This window comes from Solanum stenotomum, chromosome 2 (assembly GCF_019186545.1).
Source record: "Solanum stenotomum isolate F172 chromosome 2, ASM1918654v1, whole genome shotgun sequence".
Lineage (NCBI taxonomy): Eukaryota > Viridiplantae > Streptophyta > Magnoliopsida > Solanales > Solanaceae > Solanum > Solanum stenotomum.
Window position 1 is genome coordinate 68,723,944 of NC_064283.1, and position 23,772 is coordinate 68,747,715.

The following is a 23,772-nucleotide window of genomic DNA, read 5'->3' on the forward strand; positions in this document are numbered from 1 at the left end:
GGTTCTTTGCCGATAAGAATAAGTACACGTTAAGGAACATATCTACATTGAACGTGCTGTATATACAGAATTGAATACCTAACATAAGGGGATGTATTTGTAGCAAGGGAAAAAACGTAGAAAGAATGTTGATGCTGTTTAAGAAACTCGACAAGTAGAAGAGACTAGATTTTTACCAAACGATTCATCGTCTACTATATATATATATATATATATATATATACACGTAAAGAACATTTTGACCATATATATATAGGGTGATTCACCAACAAACTGTGCCTGCTCACACAGGCGTTCGCCATTTTTATATTTGCACACTCACGTCAGCTGTTTTCACCTACCTAAATTTCGATCGTAGTTATATGCTTTATAAATCTGTGCCTGCTCACACCTACATCAAAGACAAAAAAACAAAAACATCTCCATAACCGCGAGACGATATAACCCCAAACCCCCAACCCCCAACCCAACCAACACAACAACAGAATGATAAACCATAACTCAATAAGGGAAATAAGTCGGAGGGTAATATGTTTAAAAGACGAATATCATCGTAGAGACGGGCAGATTCTGCAACTTCCACCTGCCTTGTGCACTGTCTGGCATAGGCTAGAGAATATAATCGTCATATTGGAGATAGCCAAATTGCACACTGAGTAAGAACTGAATGGCCACTATGAAAAATACTTTGCACGAGTATCAACTATTCTGTAATGATTCGGTTTTAGATTATTTAATCACTAGCCAATAATTCAAGTCTATTCTAGGGCATCGTTTGTTCACCATTAAACAATTCATTGAAAAGGCAGCACTGAAATTTGATAATAATCCACTAACTAATCCTGCAACGAACTTCACAAGTTCATGTCGATCAACTTCTTGTAGAGAATTCGGTCATCTCTCCCGGTGTTGCTCTCTATAAGTGCACTTTGCACAAGTTCCTGGGAGACATGCTTTAATGTCAGCATACATGCAAAGTAACCCATAAAGGTACTAGGGACATACAAAATGAACCAACCTTGACATCTCTGTGAGAAAGGAATTTCCCCAAGTTGTGGAGGATTAATCTCATATCTTCGACCTGAGAAAGCATACATGGTTCAGTTCCCTACACAACAAGAAGAAAGAGAAAGAGAGAGAGGAATAGGACAAGCTCAGTTTGTTTACCCTAACATATCCCGCTCGGTTTCGGTCAAAGAACCTGAAAGCCTGTTCCAAAGCAAGAAGACATCAGATAGAGAACATAAAGAATGAAAAATAGAAATTAAGATAGAAACCAGCAACTTACCTGCAACAGTTCTTTGTTAACCTCACCCAGAGTAGCTCTAGTATTTTTCTCGACCTTTGTTGTCACTTCTTTGCTGCCTGATTCTAGATTTGGCTTTATCTCAGAAGCTCCTTCATCTTTGCCGTTTCCAGACAGTTCACCTCCAGTATCAGCATCAGTTTGCATTTCCTCGGCATTTTCCTACAGTCAGAAACATATGAGATTACAGTAAATGCTACATGACATCTAGTCTCTTCATTTCCACACCCTTGCCGCAAAACCAACTTCCCGATCAATGGGTTCAAATTATTGTTTGTCCACCTCAATATGAGGAAAAAAACATATACAATTTGTAGTGGCACTACAATTATATTACATAGATCAATGTTTAGCAATGACCTCTTTTATTTCACCGATAAGCTTATAATAATAAAGTTAATATTCACCAATGACAAAAATATACAAGTATCCTTGTGTAGGCAAAAAAACTTCTACATAAACTACACTATCCCAATCCTCTATTGAGTCTTAATTGTACCAGAATATCCAAAATATTTTTGAAAGTAGATGCATGGTAGTGTTTCTTCATATTGCTAATTTAGTCAATGATATAAGACTGATAGAAATATATAAGAAACTAAAAATACCTACTGAAACTTATATTTACCCACAATGTTCTTGCTAAATTAGACCAATAAACAGCAAATTCCAAACATAACCAAGTACACAGAAAACATAACATAAAAGAAATTTTAAGTGGTAGCAAGAGAGACAGAACCTTTGCCTCCTTAGCCTGGCCATCCTGCGGGCTTGTGTCTTGCATTTCTGACTCCTCCTCTGGATCTTCCTCCGGATCTTCATCCATCTCAGAGTCATCATTTGCATTTTCATCTGGTGTCACTGTCTCTTCAGCATTATTTAGCGAAGTAGCCTCTTCCTTGACAGACAATTTTTCATCTTCTTGATCATGTTTGCCATGTGATTCAGTTTTAGTAGATTTGCCATCCTCCATATGTTCATCTGTCTTCTTTGCACGCTTGGCTGATTTTCCCTCACTTATCTTCTTGGATGATTCTTCTCTCTGTCTTTTCTGCTGGTTTCGCTTGATCAAAAACTTAGAACGCAATTTCTATTATAGAAGTAACATAATGGGCAAGTGTTAGATAAGAACTTGCAACAGAAATACCATTTCACAGGGAACTAACTGAATAAAATGACTTGCACAAACCTGAAGAAAAGTTAAGAGACGAGAAGCCATGTTATAGTAAAGCATTTCATACAGGGATTCCGCAACAAGTGAAAGCTGCAAAAGAAATAGCAAAAGGTGACGCAATCCAATTGGATCAAAAGTACATTAATCAATTCACGGATGATGATTTAGTAAAATCATAGGACAAGTTTGTGATTTCCAGCAAGAAGGGTATACCTCAAATCTCGACTCTTCAATATCCTTATCAGTATAATCCAACAAAGAATCCAATGAAAGAGACAATGACCGCAACTGTAAGCATAGGAACGCACCAACATAGTTATTTCATGCAAACAGTAGGATAAAACATTTATTCCAACTTGAACAGTCAAGTGATTCTGATTCAACCTACCTTCATATCCTTGCTCCCTTTTGTTTGAAGAAAAAATCCAGGGTGCCGAGGAGGATCTTCACTTCTCTTTTCTTTGATCTCTTTCGTTGATTTGCTCTTCAAAAGGATTTTCTCATCCTGATCCTTCTTTCCTGTTTGTTCTTTGGGGCCTTCCTTTCCTTTAAGCTTTAAAAGGTCATCATTTTGAGAACTCTTATGCTTGTCTGCTTCGGATTCTTTCTTGGACCCAGCAAGATTTAACTCCTTGGTCTTTTTTTCTTCTTTAGTTTCTTGCTTCACGCCAGCTATTTTTGATTTTGTTTTGGGGCTAACCTTCTGTTCTTGGTTGACAACACTCACATTCTCTGCAGTTTCTGCATTATTATCACCCACATTTTTCACCTCACTTTCAGCTTGAACTGATTTCTCCTCTTTCACATCGTCTTTGAGACTAGCAACACCAGTGGCTCCATTGTTGGTGTCTGTAGTTGCTGCCTTTCGTTTGGGAACCCTCTTAATTATTTTTCTCTTAACTAATTTCTTCACAACAGCATCCTGCTTGATAGAAGTACTATTACCATCAGTTTTACTATTCCCCTTATCTTCCGAAGATTCCACCTCCTTGACACTTTCCACATCAGGAGGTTTCATCCCATCTTCTTCTGGAGTTTTCACCACAGGAACCTTCTTAACAATTTTCTTCCTTATAAAAGTTTTAACTGGAGGGTTAGCAGATGCTCCAACCTGGGGAGAAGCAATCTCTGTGCCCATATTTCCATCCCCAGTTTCTTTACTATCCACCTTCTCATTCACTTTCTCTGTGGTTTCCAAATCTTTCTTATTGGAGATCTTCTGTTTAACAATTCTTTTTATAACTCTCTTCTTAACTGATTTTGCACTACCATCTGTTTCAATAGCAGCTGGATTCGGTTCAGCATTATCATTTCCCACCTTACCAGTTTCAAGAGGTTGTTTACTCTCTCCACCTTTTTTCTTAGACCCTTCTTTATCAGCTATACTCTCTTTCAGTTTGCCATCATTCTCCTTCTTGCTTGCTTCTGCAGACTGTTCAGATGCAGAGTTTCTCTCTGACTTGGGACCCCTCTTAGCATCTGTAAGATGCTGATACTCTTCAGTTATTGAATTCCAAAATGAATAAATGAACCACAATTGATTCTCAGGTAAAGAAGTTGATGCACCAAAATTTCAGATATCTTACCTTTCACGCTTTCCTTCTCACCGGATTTCTAGATCAAACAAATAATTTAACAGGTCAGCAAGCAAAACCATTAATGTACCATCTGAGACTAAAGTAAATGAAAAGGACACATAAAAGTAGAAAGAAAAATGCTACTCTCTGTCCCAAAAGAACTGGATATTGCTATTATAGGAATCAAAGAGTTTATCCTTAGTTTATGATTGTTTTCAAACATATGTGTGTGTGTGTTTAGTATTTCTATGCAGTTTCAAACTATTTAAACAGTCTTCCAAAAAGAAAATATGAAATTAAAATTATGTGTTGAACATGGTGCTCTGACAATTCCATTCTTTTTGGACGAAGTAGAGAGGAAGATGAAGGGAGGAAGTTTTAAAATGGCAAATCAGCACAGAAAGGACATACAAACTTAAGAGTGGGAGAAAATGACAAGGGAGAGCCTTTCTCGATTATCAAAAAACAAGAAAAAAAAAAGAAAAAAGAAAGGAGACACTTAGTGTAAGAAGCATGAGGGACCAAATAACAGCTCACTGGCCAAATGGCTGTTGAGGTTCAGCAAGGAGGAAAATTTCTCTGTGGATAAAGGTGATAAAGAGCAATTGACATTCTGGAATTGAAACCCCCCTACAGCTGCTATATACCTAAGATATGACTACAATCACAAGTCACAACAAGACACAAGTAGGGAAAGGCCAAGAGCAACCACATGTTGGAAAAAGAAACAGAGTTGAGAAATAAAGCATCCCACAAAGTGCAGTGTTTGGTTGGAGGCACATAGTCCTGTCTGATTCAGTACGGCTTATAAAAGTAGAGGTGTATTGCTATTGCGACAGATAACATTAGTGAAGAAAGGCCACAAAGATGCTAGTTCTCTCTCTCTATCTCTCTCTCTCTTTGATAAGGATCCAGGTATTATGCATGTACTTAAATGTATAGTGGATGAGTGGTGCATGCCAGAAACAACAAAAGATTCACTCTTCCAGTGACACAGAGGAATACCATTCTGAAGCCATTTGGTGGGCAGTTTCGGAGTTAAGAGACATAAAAGGGTCTTTGTTGGAAGGAGAGTTGATGAGGATCAAGTAATTCACTGTCTAGCTCTTTGATGTCAGTTACAGGACATAAATGGAAGAGACAAATTGATAGATCTTCTCAATTCATTAACTCACTTTTTCCTTTTGTAAGGCCCACTAGACTGCACCGGCTTGGTGTCATATAAAGCAATAAATACCTTTCTTAATAAAACAAATGGAGCATATTTGTCAAAACTTATAGAGAGAATTTTTCGTTGAAGGTACAAGAAATGTACTAGCACTTTAAGCAAGCAGACCTCTCTACTCAGAGCAAGTTCCCTTTCTCTCTCAGCAATATCCTTTCTTTTAGTAAACCAGTGCTCACGCCATGATTCTAATGAAGGGAGGCATTCAGACAAGTCTGGGACGAAGTAAACAGTGACTTCTTTATGACTGAACCGCCCATCCTTTCCAACTCTTTCATAGTGTATCTGCCAAGCATCAAAAAATAAATTATCTTCAATACTTTATAAATTTAATAGCGAGCAATTTCTAAGCTTTTGTGATTCGGATTAGATAACTATTTCTTGGCTTGAGTTTGCCACCTACAATTCTTGGAAAATACAAAACATTTTTTTATGATATGAGCCATCTCAATAGCATGGACCGCAGAAGGGGGAAAAGGGAAGCTAATGAACTAAAAATGTAATGAAACTTAAAAGTTGACAAAAGGCTACTACAATATGGTCCAAACTCCTCCAGTGGTTGGGTATAGACAGACAAATGTTGACTTGGACAGAAGAATTAGAGTGGGCACATAACCATGTACGAGGCAATGGAGCAGCTGATGCTATCAATAAAATGACCTTGGCTGACTGTGTCTACTATGTGTGTATCGAGAGGAATAGTTATGTGTTCAAGGCAATGAAAAGCAAATCCCAGAAGGTAATCAGGAAGATGACCCAAGAGGTAGTGTTCAGAGGATCTTATCACGCATAGTTAACAGGAGCCCCTCTTAAGATTAAATTTTTACCCCTGAGAACAGCTAGGTTGAAAGTTAGGCACAATTTGTAATAGTTGAGAGGTAATATTGTTTTGATGCTTGCTGCATTTGGTGGTTGTACCATCGCATACCCTGTACAGTTCTAATTGCTTTTGGTATATAAAATCGTTTTACTTGCCAAAAAAAGGGGAGAGTCCTGCTTTAAATATGTAAGGTAGAATAAACTGAGGGCAGAGATACCCCTACAGGCAGATATTACCTCAAGAAAACGGTTCCACTGCTGGCAGTTCTTCAAATTAAGATGAGCTATGTCCTTTGCATGTCTAATAGCAAGAGTTTTATCAGTAGGGTTAGTGAAAAAAAACGTAAATCACAATAGTAGAGGAATGTGATTAACAAACCTAAGAGCTGTCTGAATCAAAGCGGAGTCATCACATGATGGATCACCACCATCAACACTATCCCACTGCCCCCCTACAGTCATCAAAGAATTTTCCAGCTTAAGAACCGCAAACCTAAGCATATTGCACATGTGAGGTATTCGGTCATCATAGTTTCGATCGGATGACAACTCTTCCAGAGAATTTCTGCTGAGCCCACTCATCAAAATCATCTATATATCAGAAAATAAAAATGACAACCATTAGAAATATTTTAGCACAATGTAGAGAGTGCATTGGGATAAGAAGGTACATATCATAACGGAAGAAACACCATTGCATAAATACTGTGCTTCCACTATAACATTAGAAAATACAAAACCAACTTGCTAGTCATCTTTGAACATATAGCATATAGATGATAGAAGGCAGCAATGGAAAAGAAAATCAGTGCAAGGGTTCTAATTTCATGAGGTCTATGCTTTGCAATCTAATCAAGTTGAACAAAGTCTGTTCAGGAGCATTAATACTGGCAACAATAAGGAGCAAGGGAAATTTTGACTATTGCAATTATCACCTATATTAGTAGTTATAAAGACCAAATGCAATTATCACATCTTTCTTCCTCTTAAAAATCCACAATTAAGACAACCAATTTACTCTCAAAGATGCCCAAAACTCAGGAGTACAGACATTATCACATCTTTCATCCTCTTAAAAATCCACAATTAAGACAACCAATTTACTCTCAAAGATGCCCAAAACTCAGGAGTACAGACGGTTAATTGTTATATAACAACCATGAACCAGAAACACTCACCACTTCAGTTAAGATTCTCTTCAGCGAAGTTCTAAAACAAAAGCAAGAAAAGAGGACACCTATTCTCTGATGATAAAACTAACAAACTTCAGTGTTATTGACATTGAAATCCCAGAACAGTACCCCACCATTAACTTCTACCGGTTCTTATATGAGTTATATCTGACCACCACTTATAATATCATGATAGCATCTCAAACAAATGCTAACTTAAGAATTCTCATAGGCAAGGAAGAGGAAAGGACAGGTTCTAAAGCAATTTGTATATCTTCATAAAAACCTTAGCATTCCATATAGTCATCCCAGGTTCTGATTTTTCAGGGTCACCAGCAGACGGTTTCGATGACAGCCGTTTCAGCGCTGTTGCAGCCTCTCCATCAACAAAATCATGCTCAAAACTGTTCCATCATGAAAAGGGTGATAGTGTCATACCAGCCATCATCTTACAGATTTCAAAGAATCAAAACTGCATATCTACCAATTAATTTTTTGAGAAAGCAAAACAGCATGCCTACTAGGGACGGCAATGGGGCGGTTTTAAGGTTGTGCAGGGCGGGGGCAGATGCGGGGCGGGTTGAAGTAATTCTTTTTGAAACTAATGCGGGGCAGGGCAGGGCGCGTTGCAGGTCTATGCAGTTTTATGTGGGTTCAAACTTAATTTTAATTTTTTACAAGCTATAAGAGTGATTGAGCACCCTTCACGAGTAAGAATACACAAATCTCATGACAAATTCATTAGTATTTTTTATTCAAACTAATATCAATTGAAAGTTTCTTTAAAGTTATTAAGATATTCAAGATAGTGAATGAAAATGGTTCAATCAAAACTAATACAGTTTCTTACATGCTTCCCAGTTGACCTCAAAAATAAATTTTTGAGTCATTATCTATTAAATTAATATAACTAAATAAGAAAATGAATTTATTTTTATGAATTTTATTTTTAGTATCAAACTTAATTAACAAGGAAAATATTGAAAACAAAAATGTTACTAGTGTCGAAAGAAAATATTGAAAACAAATTATGTGGGGCAAGTTCATGCGGGGCGGGGCTGAGTGGAGTGGGTTGAAAATGAAAAAAAATTGTTATGCAGGGCAGGGCGGGTTAAGAGTTTTTCCAGGTTAAGCTCAACCCACCCCGCACTGCCCATTGTCATCTCTAATATCTACCTAGTATTTTTTTTGAGAAAGAAAAACTCCATATCTACATAATAATTAATTACACCAGATTAAGTGTGGGTGGGGGTAGAGAAAGCATCTGTTAGAGCTGTGGCTCCAAAGGAATAGATCATTTCAAAAATCATTGAGAGACATAATATTCTTTTGAAAATCAGATGTTCCAATACCAAATAGAATACTATAGTGCAAAATAACAGAAATAGAATATGAAATAAATAAACATAAAAGGGAAGGGTATCACGACTTATTACCTGACAGGAGTATGAAAAGAAAGCTTAAGATTCCCTTTTGGCCAATTTACAACTACCTACAGCAAAAAAAAAAAAGTGATGTCACGTGATATTGTCACATAAAATTAGCTGAATGAAAGAGAAGGCAAACCTTTGAGCATTCTGGAGATATGAAAAGCCTAGGATACCGCCTATCCAGTGAGAGATAATCCCTCTCAATTTCAACCAAACTGGATGAATAAACCTGCAAAAACAACAATAAATGTATAAGAATGGTAATCATTAGATATCCCTGTTGAATAATTGAAGCAGTCTTTCAAGTCCCAAAATTCAACCATTCAAATAAAGGCAGCTTAAAAATTATTAAAAAAGAGAGACAACTATCATCCCAAAAAGATAACGATGACAAGTTCTGATGGTACAGAAAAGGATCAACAGTCTCCAGGATCCAAGGAAGGAACAGATAGAACAGAACACCACAATTCTTTGCAGAAACTACATGTCTTGAGCATCACGGACAGCAACATCCGGAGGGAAAGATGGAAGAGAGCATAGGAGACCAGCAAGAAGATAAAGGAAAAGGAGGGACAAAATATCTGACACTGACGATGGTTCAAAATAAGAGCTTGTTGCAAGACATGATAATTGAAAAAGCCAATAGCCCAATTGTGCTGGATAGGTTTTTAGAAATGAGTAACTTGATTAGTCTCTGTCCATGAAATATGGTTATCAAGAAGTTTAAAGTACTAAGAGGTCCTCACAACACTTCATTCCCACATGGAAAGCAGAACCACGTAGAGGGATAATAACGATTCAAGCACTAAGCTCTTGTTTTACCTTGCAGAAATACTCTCTCCTTTTAACAGGTGAATGACGCCTTCAGCATGACAGAACACCAAGTTAGTTACAAATGCTGCAATATATAGCAGCTGCTAAACACACACAACCATAGAAGGACAAAACCAAATAAAATCCACCTATTCAAAGCTTCAGGACGTGGAGATTCTTGTCGTGTAGATCTACTGTCCTTGGTTAAAGAGGGACCTCGTCGGTCCCTGGAACTCCTGGGAGGTGTTCGGTCATGCTTTATTTCAGCTCCACGTTTGGGCTCATGATCTTTCTCCTTCTCCTTACGTTCCAAAGCACGTTCACGATCACGCTCTCTTTGTCGCTGTCGTTCTCGTTCCCTATCTCGTTCTCGTTCTCGCTCTCGTTCTCGTTCCCGCTCCCGATCTCGATCCCGTTCCCTTTCTCGATCTTTCGCCCTTTCTCGATCTTTCGCTCGCTCGCGTGAAGAGTGTCGATCTTTCTCCCTTCGTTCAAGCTCCCGAGAGTAGACAACCCTGTCATCCTTATAATCATCAAACCTTGAGTGACCAGCACGTGCCAACACACTGCTAGGATAGTCAGAGTCAACGGAAGTTGCATGAAGTCCCTTCCCTATCCCATAGTCTCTACCTGGAGGCAGGCTCACTCCATAACCAGGATTCGTAGAATTTTGAACATACATGACATCCTCAACAGCTCTTTGCGGTGCGGCTCCTAGGATAGAAGGAGCATGTTGCCCAGGAAGTAATGATCCAGGTAACGTTGATAAAGTGCGAGGATCCGAGTCGATTCTGCTACTATAAGATATGGGATCTTGGGCTGCAAGACGAACAGCAGCACTCCTTGCTGCAAGATATTCAGCTTGTCTGCCAGAAATTTGTTGCTACTTAGTGCAATAGGACATATAGCTCCATGTAAGAAGTTGGGCACAGGATGTGTACAGATATAAGCTCTCACTCACAGGATGTATATCACTCCTATTTACATGTTAGAGCCAGGTATAGATACTGATAATGTAAGGGAGAATACAATTAAACACAACCAATCACGTGGTTCTAAAGAGCATTTTTCTATTACATCACACAATTTTGAGATAGAACTAGAGTACATACCTAGATCCTCCATCAATGGATGCAGATTGCAATGCCTGAGACTTCAGCATTTGCTCTTGTCGCATTTTCTCTTGTCGTAATATAGATGCATGATCCATATGCTCATATCTTTCAGCCTAACAATGGGGGAAAACATTAGGAAAAAGGAGGTCACATAGAAAGTAATAAATTATTTAGCCGAGACACAGACAAGTACTAAACAACGACAAGAAGCAGTATTACTCAACATGTTTTCCTCTTCAAACCTCCAAAACATTCAACCTCATTATACAAACTGGAAATTTTTACTGAAAGATTTAAACAAAACCAATTATTACATTGTATTAGTATTACTAATCCTATATTTACCATCCTAAAATAAACTACCCACTTCTATGATTCCATTCACCACACATATTGTTACACTCAAAACCCCTTTTTTTCCCATTCCATTCTAAAGGGGCTATCTTGTCTAGGATGGACTATGAACTTCTCTCTTATCCAGCTCCTTTGTATTCTGGTTTAGTTAATCTCCAAGGAATTGTAACAGGTAGAAGTTTGGGTAACTCAAACTTCCCAATGCTCATTCAGAATTTCTATTTTTAAAAAAAATTGGTAATTATTGCATATATTTATACAAGGGAACAATCACAATCCATATTATGACCATCAATGGTATTGCGATCTCATGTGCAGGTGCTCATGGTGTGTCCAGGGTGATGGTAACAGTCAAAAGAGTTCCTGAAAAAGGTAGAAGGCCAAGTGTAAAAACCACACCTGATGCTTATTACCAAAAGAAATTGAATCAGAATATCGATTGGGTTGTTCACTTGTCAGATCTCTCCCCACATAAGAGTTGTGCCGTTCACCATATCGTCTATCAAGGGTTGGATAATCAGAAACCCTATCAGTGTATTGCTGTTCAGCCTTATGACCATATCCATGGCTGGATGATGAAACGTAGTCACCTGCTGTGAACTTTGGCGAATCCACACCAAAGCCGCTACGACTTTCCAAAGCTGATGATCCAGATCCTTTTCCACCAATTGTGGGCATCTGCATATGAAAGAGATGTAGAGAGACAAGCTTTTATACTCATGATCAGAAAATTAAACAGTTGATAATGCAAAAGGCTTAACTGAAACACACAAAAAGCGACACACACACAATGCAAGCATTAATAAATTAAACATGGTAGAAGTTTTATAGACCCAATCATTGAAATTGGTGGAAAAGGAAGAAAGCACACTTATGAAAATTTTGTTGAATATCCCACTTGTGAAACAAGTCCATGAGATGGTCAAATCTATGGACAGTGCAACACAGGCTATACCAAAAGCAGTGTGCGCATGCAACGATTTGTTTACATATACACACATCTACAGACATGCAAGGCATGCACTGGCTAGTGGTGAACAATGAGGATTTTATTGGCAACAGCCATGCAAAGAAAGAAGCTACATGCTCAAGGGTGAGATTATCTTCCAAATGGTTTAACTCTGAAATGCAACACGGCAATATTGCAGAGCAAAATATCACATTTCTTGGCATGCCAACTGGTAAAACCTTAAACATCAACATCCAATTGTGTGAAAAAGACGAAAAAATTCACCTACTCTAACAGCTTTACCACTACTGTGAGCATTTGCAAATATATCCAATTACACTATCAGAAATGCAAACAGAAACAATCGACATATTAAACTCGTTCAAACAACAAAACAAGGATCCAGATAAAATTCACACAGGCTAAAGTTTGGATTAATTGAGTACTACGAGCAGGTCTTTCCTCTCTCATGATGGTAGAAGAATTATATTTTGCCTGGCCAAACTTCAGTAAAAGTACCTTTTTAAAAAAAAAATGCTTTTTCAAAGTTGAGGTGTTTGGTCAAAGTCTGAGCAACATAGCTTAGAAGCACATTTTAAAGGAGTAGACCAAACATATGTTACCATCTCAAAAAAAAAAAATTGGACCAAACATTAATTGTTGCTCAAAAGTGCTTTTCAGATTGATTAGTCAACAACAAACTGTTTCTCATCAAAAGTACTTTGAAAAGCACTTCTCAAAATAAGCTAAGCTTGGGCAAACAAGCTATTAGACTCACACCAAGTCCACATCACAAGAAATACAAGGTAACCCTCCAAATATAACACCAGAATTTGTACCGCTTATGGAAATATTTCATTCTTCAGACAGTTTCGGCAATAGATAACATACCATACAAATAGAATATATACAGTGCGGAAGAATCTGCTGACCTGCTGAGCAGTTGAACCATACACAGAGCTATATTGCCCACCATAATTAGGTGCTGTTGATGGATGATGACTGTGAGTTGTGTAAGGATTCATTTCTGCATCTTGGGGGGTTCCTAACATCGAAGAATGTCGTGAACCTGTAGGTAGCTGAGAGGACCTCTCAGGCCCTCCAGCAGAACTCTCGGAGTAACCATGTCCCAACTAGATGAACAGAGAAAATGATATAAAATTACAAGCATGAACATAGTACCGAAAACTATACAATAGAAGAGTTTTGTCATTCATAAATGTTTATCAAGAGCTACTTTAGAATGAATTTATGCAACCGTGGTATATGGAAAAAGCTATCCATAAATAAAAGCTAGTTCAGAACACAATGGACTACAGCTGAGAATCCTTATTATTGTCAGCACCTGATCTGCAAGTCGAAAAATTTGACCAACTACAATCTGACTCTCATGATCACCATTTACACACTCAATACTCCTGCCTATCTCATTTCTCATTTGATATACGACAATATCATTGTTTCAAAAATCACTTAGTTTTTACTGTTACAGTCTCAACTAAATACAGTCATGGAGCCACCTATATTTGTACTTTTGCATTGTTCGTTCAGAGTTTGTCCAAGGCAATAAACAATTGATCCGGCATTAGCATTTTACAATTACAAACTCTTTTTTTTTTTTATAGGTTGGATAGCATCAGGAGAAAGTTTTTGTGGCACGGAAACAAGGAAAGGAAGGGGTACCACTTAGTCAAATGGAAAAAAGTGATCAATGACAAGAGAGTTGGGGGTTTAGGGATCAAGACCCTTAAGAATCAAAGCAATGCTTTGAGAATGAAGTGGCTTTGGAGGTATTCCAACGATGATCAGAATTTATGGGGCTCAGTCATAAAAGCAAAATATGAAGAAAGTGACAATTGGATGACAAAGGAAGTTACCACTCCCTATGGTATTAGTTTATGGAAATCCATCCGATCACTATGGGATGAATTCAAACAAAACACCAAGATTAAAGTGGTAGATGGTGCTAAAACTAGATTCTGGAAGAAGGATTGGCATGAAGCAGGAAATTTGGAGACACTTTTCCCGGACATACATACTCTGGTTCTTCAGCAACAAAATACAATAGCTGAACTATGGACACCTCATGGGTGGAATATTATATTTAGAAGGCACCTCAATGATTGGGAAATTCCAAGAGTTACAGAATTCTTCAGCGTCATAGAACAATTTAGTGGCTTGGAGACAGGGAAAGACAGATTGCAGTGGTTGGGGACCAGTACTGGGACTTTTAAAGTAAGTACAGCATATAGGAAGTTGAACCACCCAATTATGCAGGCATCCAAATGGCCCTGAAAACACATTTGGAAGGCCAAGATCCCATACAAAGTGGCCTGTTTTGTGTGGTTACTGGCTAAGGAAGTTGTGTTGACACGGGAGAATTTGATGAAGAGGGGTATTACACTGTGTTCAAGATGTTTTTTTTGTGGGGAAACTGCAGAAACAGTCTATCACTTGTTCATCCAGTGCAAGGTCACTGGCCAATTGTGGAGTCTATTCCTAAGGCTCAAAAACATCTCATGGGTCATGCCTGGTAGAATTGCAGAGGCCTTATACAGTTGGGAAGAAGCAGGATTACAAGCAAAGAACAGAAGCAACTGGAGAATCATTCCTGCTACTATTTGGTGGACTGTCTGGAAAGAGAGAAATCTTAGAGCTTTTGAGAATAGGGAGAGTAATATGCAGCAAGTAAAATTGAATTGTATTCTAACTTTGTGTTTTTGGTGTAATCAGATCTACTCTAATGACACTGTCTCTATCATTGATGTTTTAGACTCATTATAGGGATAGGACAGTGCCTTTAGAGTTCATTATGTAAATATGGTTTCAGTACAACCCATGTACTGATTTAAAGAAATAGAAACAGTTCCCAATCTCAAAAAAATTACAAATTCAATGCTGATATAGCAAAGGAAATAACACAGCAAAATGAAAGGATCCATAGAGCAGGAGCGGACAGTGTCGAGAATGGGTTCCCATGAATGCGTAGCTTTTACCCAGTCCTTGTATTTATATTGAGAAATTCATTAAAGCTTGTAGAAAATTTAGATGGTTTTTGCTGTTTCCTTATCCGAAATGCTTTAAAATGTGTTTCATCGAGCCAAGGGTCTACCGGAAACAACTTCTCTACTGCCAGGGTAGGGGTAAGGTATGTGTACACTTTGTGGGATTACACTAGGTTTGTTGTTGTTGTATTAAATTTAGACAGCACCCAATACCAAGAAGGTTGTTGGTTCCGAACATACTTCCAGACCATTGTTGGATTCTAGCTATTGTTTAAAATTCAATTTTTGCATTTAAATAGGTTGAAATTGTGAAGTGAAAGTCGGTATAATCACGAATTTTTTCAAGGCTCAAGCCACTTCAGATTCATCTTCTAGTTCTCCTTCACTAAGTTCGCCTTCATGTCCAGAAATATTTAGAATTCTAATGGTAAAGTTTATATCAATATTATGTTTGAGTAGTTGGTTACCTTTTAAATATTACATATATATTGAATATGAGTACCCCTTTCTTTGTACTATAATTATTTTTATTGTATGCTAATTTGAGATTACTGAAGTTCGTGATTAACTCAACTAACGGGGATTAAATTTTAATTATTGTTTTTTTAGTGTGTACATATATGACACTTAAGTCTAACTCAACCCTAAAAACAAGCTCGCGAGTGGAACATTACCCAAGTCCATATAAGCAAATCACTCGTCAATTCTCCAACCAATGTGAAACTCTAACACACTTAACACCCCTTACCGCCCGGACCCCAAACGGGAATGAACCTGACTATGATACCACACAAACATATGGCACCTAAACTTAACCTTAAAAATTAGTATACACAAGTGTGAGATTAAGATAACATACAATTCAACTTTGACAAACTCAAATCGGCATTTTAAAATTAAGGAGGATTAAAATGAGTTCTCACTTCTCATAACTAAATTGATTGATGAAATTTCAATTGCAACACCACACTAATTACACAACAACAACAACAAAAGTAACACATAACAAAACAAAGAAAAAACAAAATACTCACATTTTGGCCGTAGCTTGGTTGCGAAGAGTAGGATTGTTGGCCATACACATTACTTCCTCGAGAAGGATACATCTTCGACCACCAAAAACCCTAACAACTAAAATGAAACAAACTGATACAGCTATCTAAAGACTCGCAACATCAAATAACTGAGCTATTTTTCTTTCTTCTAGTGCCGGCGAATTAGAAGAAGAAGGACGCCGCTGCGTTACGGCGGAGCTGCGGCGGAAATTAAGGGTTTTCTTTATTAACTATAAATGTAAAAGATTGGGGGTAAAAGCCCTACTGATATTTATTTATCAGAAAAAAAAGAAATAATATTTGGTAATTTGCTGCTTCGCGGGTGTCAGGAAATATTTGCACCCGGATGATCTGGCCGTATATCATGTTGACCTTTTATACACTTTAGTGACGGACAATTTGTTGACTTGAGAACCACGGTGTAATAGTAAACATGAATGACAATAATATGTTTGAGTACTATTTATCTAGTGAACGTCTCGACTTCATGTAAAGAAAATAATGACCACAACGAAAAAATGATTATTTTGATTTGTGCATTCAGATTTTATTTTAATTTTAATATATATATATATATATATATATATCTTTTTAGTGTATTTCAATTTTTGTTTCTATTAAAGACTTAAGGCAAAGGGACCGGTCATCTCCTATCTTATTTCTATCATTATGGAGTATCTAAGTAGCGGTTTTGATGGTCTGAGCAAGGACCGAACCTTTCAGCACCATCAAAGATGTTCAAAGTTGGGAATTACCCATATTAGCTTTGTTAATAATATTTTACAATTTTAAAAAGGTGACTTATTCTCTGTGATGAAATTACATAAGTATTTTGAGGATTTTTCTAAAGCATCGGGATTATAAACTAGTTTGGGGAAAAGTTTTGTATATTAGAAAATGGTTCATATTGAAAAAGAACATACTGAAGCAATCATGATTCACGCTCTTCCTTACAATACCTTGGCATATCATTGTCAATTAGGAAAATATCTTTCATTCATTAGAAGCCACTTATTAATAAGATTATAGTAAAAATGTCTTTATGGACAACCAAGAAACTATCTTATATAGACAAGGTATGATTGATTCTAATTGTCATCTTTGATATACAATCCTATTGGGCTCAACTTTTCATACTTCCTAGCAAGATCATCAAATTGGTAGATGGATACTATATGAGCTATATATGATTAGACTAGAGTATGTACTCCAAATCTATTGGTGGCCTAAATGTAACTAATCTACAACAATGAAATAGATATGCTCTTGCAAAATGTGCTGGAACTTAACACACAAACAAAACAAATTGTGGATTAGGTTGATACATACTTACTATACTAAAGGCAGATTGGTACAGGATATAGAAATTCTCAATCAAGCATGTTGGATGGTAGGAAAAAATCTTAAAGTTAGGGACAACATTGTTATGTGACAGAATCAATTAAGAATCGGATATCCAGGGATTCGACAACTTTACCTCCTCAATATGGGTGACCAACCTAGAGTACTATAAAAGCCTCTCATCTTTCATAATTGTGCACGGCCATAAGTCATATTTACAATATGTCGATGTTACATAGAAGAACGATGATTGTGGATAGATTGAGAAGATGGGGGATTGCAATTAGTGGAACCTAAATGTGTGATGTGCAAAGGAGATGATGAAACCAGAGAGCACATCTTTTTTAGACTACCACTATACACAAATTATTCGATTTAGAATAATGACGGATTGCAAATGCAAGTGGACAGATTGAGAACAACACCTTGATTGGCTATTCTGAATGTCAGAGGCAAATCACAACATGATTCAATCTTTAGATTGGTATACACTAAAGTAGGTCATGCTATCTGGATCGAAAGGAATGGAAGAATCTTTGAGAAAAGGTTTAAGGATAAGAATAGAATCACTAAAAAAAATTGCCTACACATATAACATATGAGCTAGTGTTGTACTCAGAACGTTGTTACAAAACTACCAATTCTAATATATATATTATTGCTTTGAGCAACGTATATGTAGCTTTAATTTTATTCACATATAAGATAGTCAATTGTGTGAACTAAACTATAACTTTTTAATAATTGCTTGGTCATTAATGTATACATGATTAGTTACAAAAAAAGACAATAGAAGATATATTTATACGAGAAATTATTCAATAAATTTTATTTTTAACATATCAAAACAAACATTATATAAAATAATTTGAAAAACTAATACAAACATGATTACTAACAACAATACTAAAACGTCATATTCACTGGTAGTCTTACTAACTTTGCCAAAAAATCCCTAAGTAAACAAGGACTAATTGATTTAACTACACTGACGGATCAATCCTTCCTCCCATCGAATGAAACCATCGTCAATTTACTTCACATCGCATGTACTCTCTACCTCCTATTGTTCTATTAATTATGTTCATTATTCATATCTGAATTGAGTGATCAAACTGTGAATTCACCATGATTTCTAGTTAGTCACTACAGTGCTTTGCGAAATTGTGCGAGCAAATTTTAGTGTATATAGTTGTGTATTTTTTTTTTTGTCAACTATACCAATATGTTATGTCAGAGTAAGCATCCATATCAAAAAGGCATAATACATAAATATACTCTCTAACTTGACCTTAACAGATAAGTAAGCACTTCAATTTTGAAGAGTCCACATCTAGACACCTCAACTCGGTCTCAACTGAAAACTTAACACTCTAACTCGTCTTCTATTGTGTCTTGTGAACACGATGTGCTGACATAGCACAAAATAATTGAAGCTAGATGGTCACTTTGTAAGTTTGAGTGTTCGATTGACACAACGAAGATGAATTGAGGTGTCTAGATGTGCATATTCAAAGTTAAATTTGAGTGAATGTATATGTATTGTGCCTATCAAAAATATACATGATGTAGTGATTCTAGGAATCTAAATAACATAGTGAAAGATTAGAACAATTTAAATGACAAAACTTAACTCATATCTTCATTCATCAAATTGAAAACAATAATAATCAACATACAATAGTAATCTTTACTCCCTCTCTACGTGCTAGCGCTTGTGACATTATGTCTCTATTCCCCTTTCCCTCCCAAATAAAAAAGAAGTAAACAAAGAGTACATTCCTCCCCTCTACTTTACTTTTAGAATTATATAAGATGAATAAATCTAATATATATAAGAATGAAATAGAGCAATTTTTTTTTTATCAACTCCCTCAAATTTGAGGGCTCATTCCGGGATCGAGGACCAATGAGTATTTTGAAATTCGTATTTCATGAAAGAAATCATATTCTTAGACCTTAGTACAATGTTAATATATTGTATTCATTATTAGAAAACCACTAATTTTCGATGGAATTCATTGAGATTTGATTTGTCACTAAAGTTTTCGAAAATTAGTGATTTTCTGATAGTGATTTTTTTGGTTGTTGTATGTTGTAAATATTATTGAAGAAACCTTGAGAGGCCTACTTTGTGGCCAATCAATTTGACATCTTGTTGAATATGATATCTATATTCACCAAAAGTGAATTTCTTATAGATAGAGGGTTCTTTGCAGCTTCCAATTATAGAATCATAAGAAGGGCAAAGAAAATAAGCTATTGAGAACCTCTCCTTCTTTCCATTTGCCATCACTTTGTGTTCCACACTTTTGTACACATCATTGCTCCAAGCCTGCATTTATTCTAACATAGTAATTAGAGCGCGTTTGAACATAAAAATTGAAATTTGTAGAACGTTAGAAATATGTGATTAATCTTTTATTTTCGAAAGAAATGAAAGGATTTCTTGAAAAATGTACAAAATCCATTCATTCTTTCTACCTCATAGATGGTTAGAACTTCATTTGGGTTTTGAATCCTATTACATCAACTGATTCATCTTAGGAAAAAAAACATATATAGACTTCTCAAGATAAATATAAAATTATTCCTTTAATAACGGTGACATCTGAACTAGCTTAGCACTATTATACCAATAAAATGTAAAAACTTGTCAATGGCTTAGGGGATTTTCTGGATAAAACTTATCCGTACCAGGTGTATACACCAAGCCAATACATACATGTCATGTATTTAAATTTATAGTTCATTTTACTTAATCATAATTAATTAACATGTGTTTTACTTCATTAAATCACGTAATAATGAAAAATGCATTAATTTGATATATACACATAATGCGGATAAGTTTTTTCCGGATTATGTACCAATCAAAGAAAAAATGAGTATGTTATTTTTAACAACAGAGAAGGAAATGGCCTTGTTGGGTACAATACTTGCCAAAATTTATTTATTTAATTAGTTCATAGTAAAAAAAATAAAATAATAATAAACACATACTTGGCTCTTTTTTTTTATTTGGGTTAAATTATTTAAATGATGACAAGACCATGAGCAATTGGAGACAAAAAAGTTGGTGAAAAGAAATGGAATTTTGGATATTGGTTTCACCATTTCTTGGCCAATCAAAGACAATTATAAACTAATTGCACTTTTGATTATTTTATACTAAATAATGGCATAGTTCTCAAATATAAAAGTTTTAAAATTTATAAACAATTGAATTGATATACAAAATCAATCCAAAAATGATTAACAATTTCCAAAAAAATAAAAATAAAATTGATAACAAAATAAAAGTGAAAAAATATATGTTGCAATTGGACTCTTCAAATATATTGTCGCACCAATGTCAAATCCTACAAAAACATACTATTGTTGAAAAAAATTATATTTTTTTAAAGAGTATAAGCAGTAAAAACCGAGTGCGTAGTAAAAGAATGTACCTGAAAAAGATCTCCAATGTTAACAATAAGTGCATTTTGATTAGGCTTGACAGCAACCCATTTGGAATCTTTCATTAATTGAAGTCCACCAACTTCATCTTGATGAAGTATAGTTAAGAAATCACTATCTGTATGTGGCACTAATCCAAATATTTCTTGTGATATTTGACATGATGGATAGTGATTTAATCTAAGAAAACATGAATTCTCATTGCATATTTCTCCAATTTCACTATCTTTGTGGTCTAATTTCCTCACAAGAACACTAGCAAGTGATTTGGCTAAATCTTGCATTGAAGTTGCATATTCCACCATCACTTCCCTATTACAAAAAAGAGTTTGAATTTAAGTTATGTATATTGATAAATAAACTATCATAAAATCATTATATTTCAATAGACGTTCTGTCGAAATTTGACTTATCGGTTAAGAAAAGCCATTGAAAATGTTATTGACAAAATAATTCTTGATAGATCTCATTTGAAATTTCACTTAGAAAATTAGTGATATTTTCTTGTGATATCTCACTTAGAATTTTGGTGAGTCCTTTTCATTGAACTTCGAACCTAATTATGATAATATGAGTTTAATTTACAACTTATTATAAGTATATATTTAGTGAATTTGTCAATACATATATACGTTTTGAACTAAAGTTATTTAGGTTTGTTGCAGGGGCGGCTCAAACCCATTGGTGGCCTAAGGCCAAAATCAAACTAGAGGCCTTAAAAAAAATTAAAAAATTATAAATTTAAAATATAAACTATCAATAGAACAAGTAAATTCTTAAGCTTTGAATAAGAGAAAGGTGTAAGATTAGAAAAGAGAAAGTGAGAAGAAATAGAAGAGAGGAAGTGAGGAGGATAGAATATATAAAAATAAAATTAGAAAAAAAAAAGGTAAAAAAAAGAAGATAACTTGTACCTTAAAAAAAAAGTATACAACTTTTTATTGAAAAGGTAAAAAGTAATTGTCATATCTATCACTTCATTAATGTCATTTGCATTTGTTGTCTTAGTTCTAAATTTTTTTTTTTTTTAATTTAATCCTACCTACTTAACTAAAAATGGAGCCCCCTAAAATTGGGGGCCTAAGGCCAATGACTTTTTTTTTTAATCCTTACCAGCTGCCCCTGTTTTGTTGTATCCGTACGATAAATTGTGTATCAATTCTAATTTTAACTCGCCTAATTTATTCTTAATTCTGAATTCGCCTTCATACGTGCATTTCTTTTTCAGAATTAATCGACCTAGACATATAAATTTAAAAAACTATCTATTTAATTAGGTTATATACACCTTTTTATATAAAAGAAAGTAAATTAACATCATTAATAAAGTTATCTTTACTTGTTATACCAGATAATATATAAATTGTCTTAGTTATTAAGATTGCATATCTCATATTTTTAGGAGGCTTACCCTATAGATATCCTTTGGATAACATGACACTGCTATTTTTTTTTTAATATATTAACAAGTGTATATATGTAACTTAAACTATATATAATTGTATAGTACCTTAAAGTTGTGAACTCTCCATAAGAAGCAGCTTCTGAAATTTTTGTCAAAGGGATATGAAAAGCTTCTGACCAATTAAATTGTTTTGGACAAGTAGCTGTTGAATTTCCCCATCTATATGAATTATTTAATAATCCACAAGTAGCTTTCATTTCAAATGGTGCCTTAAACAATTTCATTTGTTCCTTTCTCATTTTTCTTAGTAATTCAAGGCTCACACCATGATTCACAACTTGAAAAAAACCCCATTCAGAAGAAGCCTTGGCTATCGCGTTTTCACATCTAATCATTTCTCTCTCATCTCCACTTTTTAGACCGTTCAGGTCTATCATCGGAAGTTCCAACTCTTCCATCATGAGTACTCCATCATTAGAGCAATCACGATTACTCTGTAATCGCGAAAGCTTTGAGTAGTCATGTAGGAGAGGAGGATTCCAAGACTCTATCATCATATTGTGATCAAATTAAGCAAGAAAATATGAGAAATGAAGAAGAGTTTGGGACAAAGAGTATATACATGAGGTATTTATATGGTTTTAAGTATAGAGTGGGGAGGAAAAAGGAAGGAAAGTGTGGAAAGTGACAAAATAACACCATGTGGGGGAAAAACAAGAGGAAATTAAACCCTTTTAATTCATGACAAGTGTCACAATAAGAATGCATCTCCAATTTTCTAATGCATGACAATTGTCAATGACAATGTATCTTCTTGAAATGGGCCTTTTTCTTTTTATATATAGATATATTGTTCGATGTTCAATCTGATTACGTGCATCTTGATTAATTTCACAATATTTTTTATAGTTTCACCATCAGCACAAGTACATGTTGACTATGTTCACTAATAAATACGAAGAATTCATCTAGTGTTTTCCTTTTATTTGGAATTTAAATGAAATTGGACTCTTTTTTTTTTTTTTAATCATATATGACTAATTATAATAAACCTTCACAAACCATTTTTTAAATTATTATTTTTACTTTGAGACACTTTTTGTGCAGATTATTGGAGAGGAATTTTACGGAATTAGTATTTTCTCCATGGGAAAAGACGAAAAAGTAAAGTGTCAGATTCAAAGAATTTTAATTCATCCTAGTAGATCTCAAAATTAATCTTTCGAGCTATCGTCATCATTGAGTTTTAAAGCGTGCATACATGTCATGTAAATTTGTGTTATATCATATAAACTTTGCACTTCTTTCTTTTATTCAATGTGAAATTCAATTAAAATATCATACACACACCTTTCTTCATAAGATTTTCAATTTAGAAGTATGTTGGCAATTTTTTTACCAATCCTTAGCAACTTGACATGTGTTATAGATGTTACACATATGCTGGTCTATAGATTAATTTGAATTTATAACAAAAAAAAATTATTCAAAGAACAAAACATTCTTGATTGAAAATATTTTAATTTTTAAAATTCGATTTCAAAACCAAATTAAACTTACAAAATCGCATTCA

The 23,772-nt window shown here is 35.2% G+C and overlaps 2 protein-coding genes across 2 annotated transcripts; both read right to left on the reverse strand.

The window, feature by feature from the left end:
- Window positions 1-549: 549 nt before the first annotated feature.
- On the reverse strand, window positions 550-16,233 carry LOC125854260 (protein SHORT ROOT IN SALT MEDIUM 1). Its single transcript, XM_049533756.1, has 21 exons — window positions 15,974-16,233; window positions 12,867-13,067; window positions 11,385-11,663; window positions 10,629-10,744; window positions 9,666-10,382; window positions 9,526-9,565; window positions 8,840-8,932; window positions 8,710-8,765; window positions 7,560-7,677; window positions 6,481-6,692; window positions 6,339-6,402; window positions 5,394-5,567; window positions 4,067-4,094; window positions 2,869-3,959; window positions 2,694-2,768; window positions 2,496-2,570; window positions 2,046-2,396; window positions 1,289-1,468; window positions 1,168-1,209; window positions 1,019-1,081; window positions 550-941 (listed from the first exon to the last, which is right to left on the reverse strand). The coding sequence occupies exons 1-21, from the start codon at window positions 16,043-16,045 to the stop codon at window positions 855-857; spliced, it is 4,134 nt and encodes a 1,377-aa protein (XP_049389713.1). The 5' UTR covers window positions 16,046-16,233; the 3' UTR covers window positions 550-854.
- Window positions 16,234-18,981: 2,748 nt separating this feature from the next.
- On the reverse strand, window positions 18,982-22,797 carry LOC125855399 (gibberellin 2-beta-dioxygenase 6-like). Its single transcript, XM_049535121.1, has 3 exons — window positions 22,305-22,797; window positions 20,785-21,106; window positions 18,982-19,670 (listed from the first exon to the last, which is right to left on the reverse strand). The coding sequence occupies exons 1-3, from the start codon at window positions 22,754-22,756 to the stop codon at window positions 19,440-19,442; spliced, it is 1,005 nt and encodes a 334-aa protein (XP_049391078.1). The 5' UTR covers window positions 22,757-22,797; the 3' UTR covers window positions 18,982-19,439.
- Between the last annotated feature and the right edge of the window lie 975 nt (window positions 22,798-23,772).

Bases quoted from the DNA above. Each gene is read 5' to 3' on its own strand.
- LOC125854260 (XM_049533756.1), bottom strand. From the start codon at position 16,045: ATGTATCCTTCTCGAGGAAGTAATGTGTATGGCCAACAATCCTACTCT. The intron at 13,068-15,973 runs GTGAGTATTTTG...CTGTTCATCTAG, and splicing joins AACCAAGCTACGGCCAAAAT to TTGGGACATGGTTACTCCGA. The intron at 2,769-2,868 runs GTAGGTTGAATC...CTATGCTTACAG, and splicing joins AAGGGAGCAAGGATATGAAG to TTGCGGTCATTGTCTCTTTC.
- LOC125855399 (XM_049535121.1), bottom strand. From the start codon at position 22,756: ATGATGATAGAGTCTTGGAATCCTCCTCTCCTACATGACTACTCAAAG. The intron at 21,107-22,304 runs GTACTATACAAT...TTTTTGTAATAG, and splicing joins GGAGAGTTCACAACTTTAAG to GGAAGTGATGGTGGAATATG. The intron at 19,671-20,784 runs GTACATTCTTTT...GAATAAATGCAG, and splicing joins ACATTGGAGATCTTTTTCAG to GCTTGGAGCAATGATGTGTA.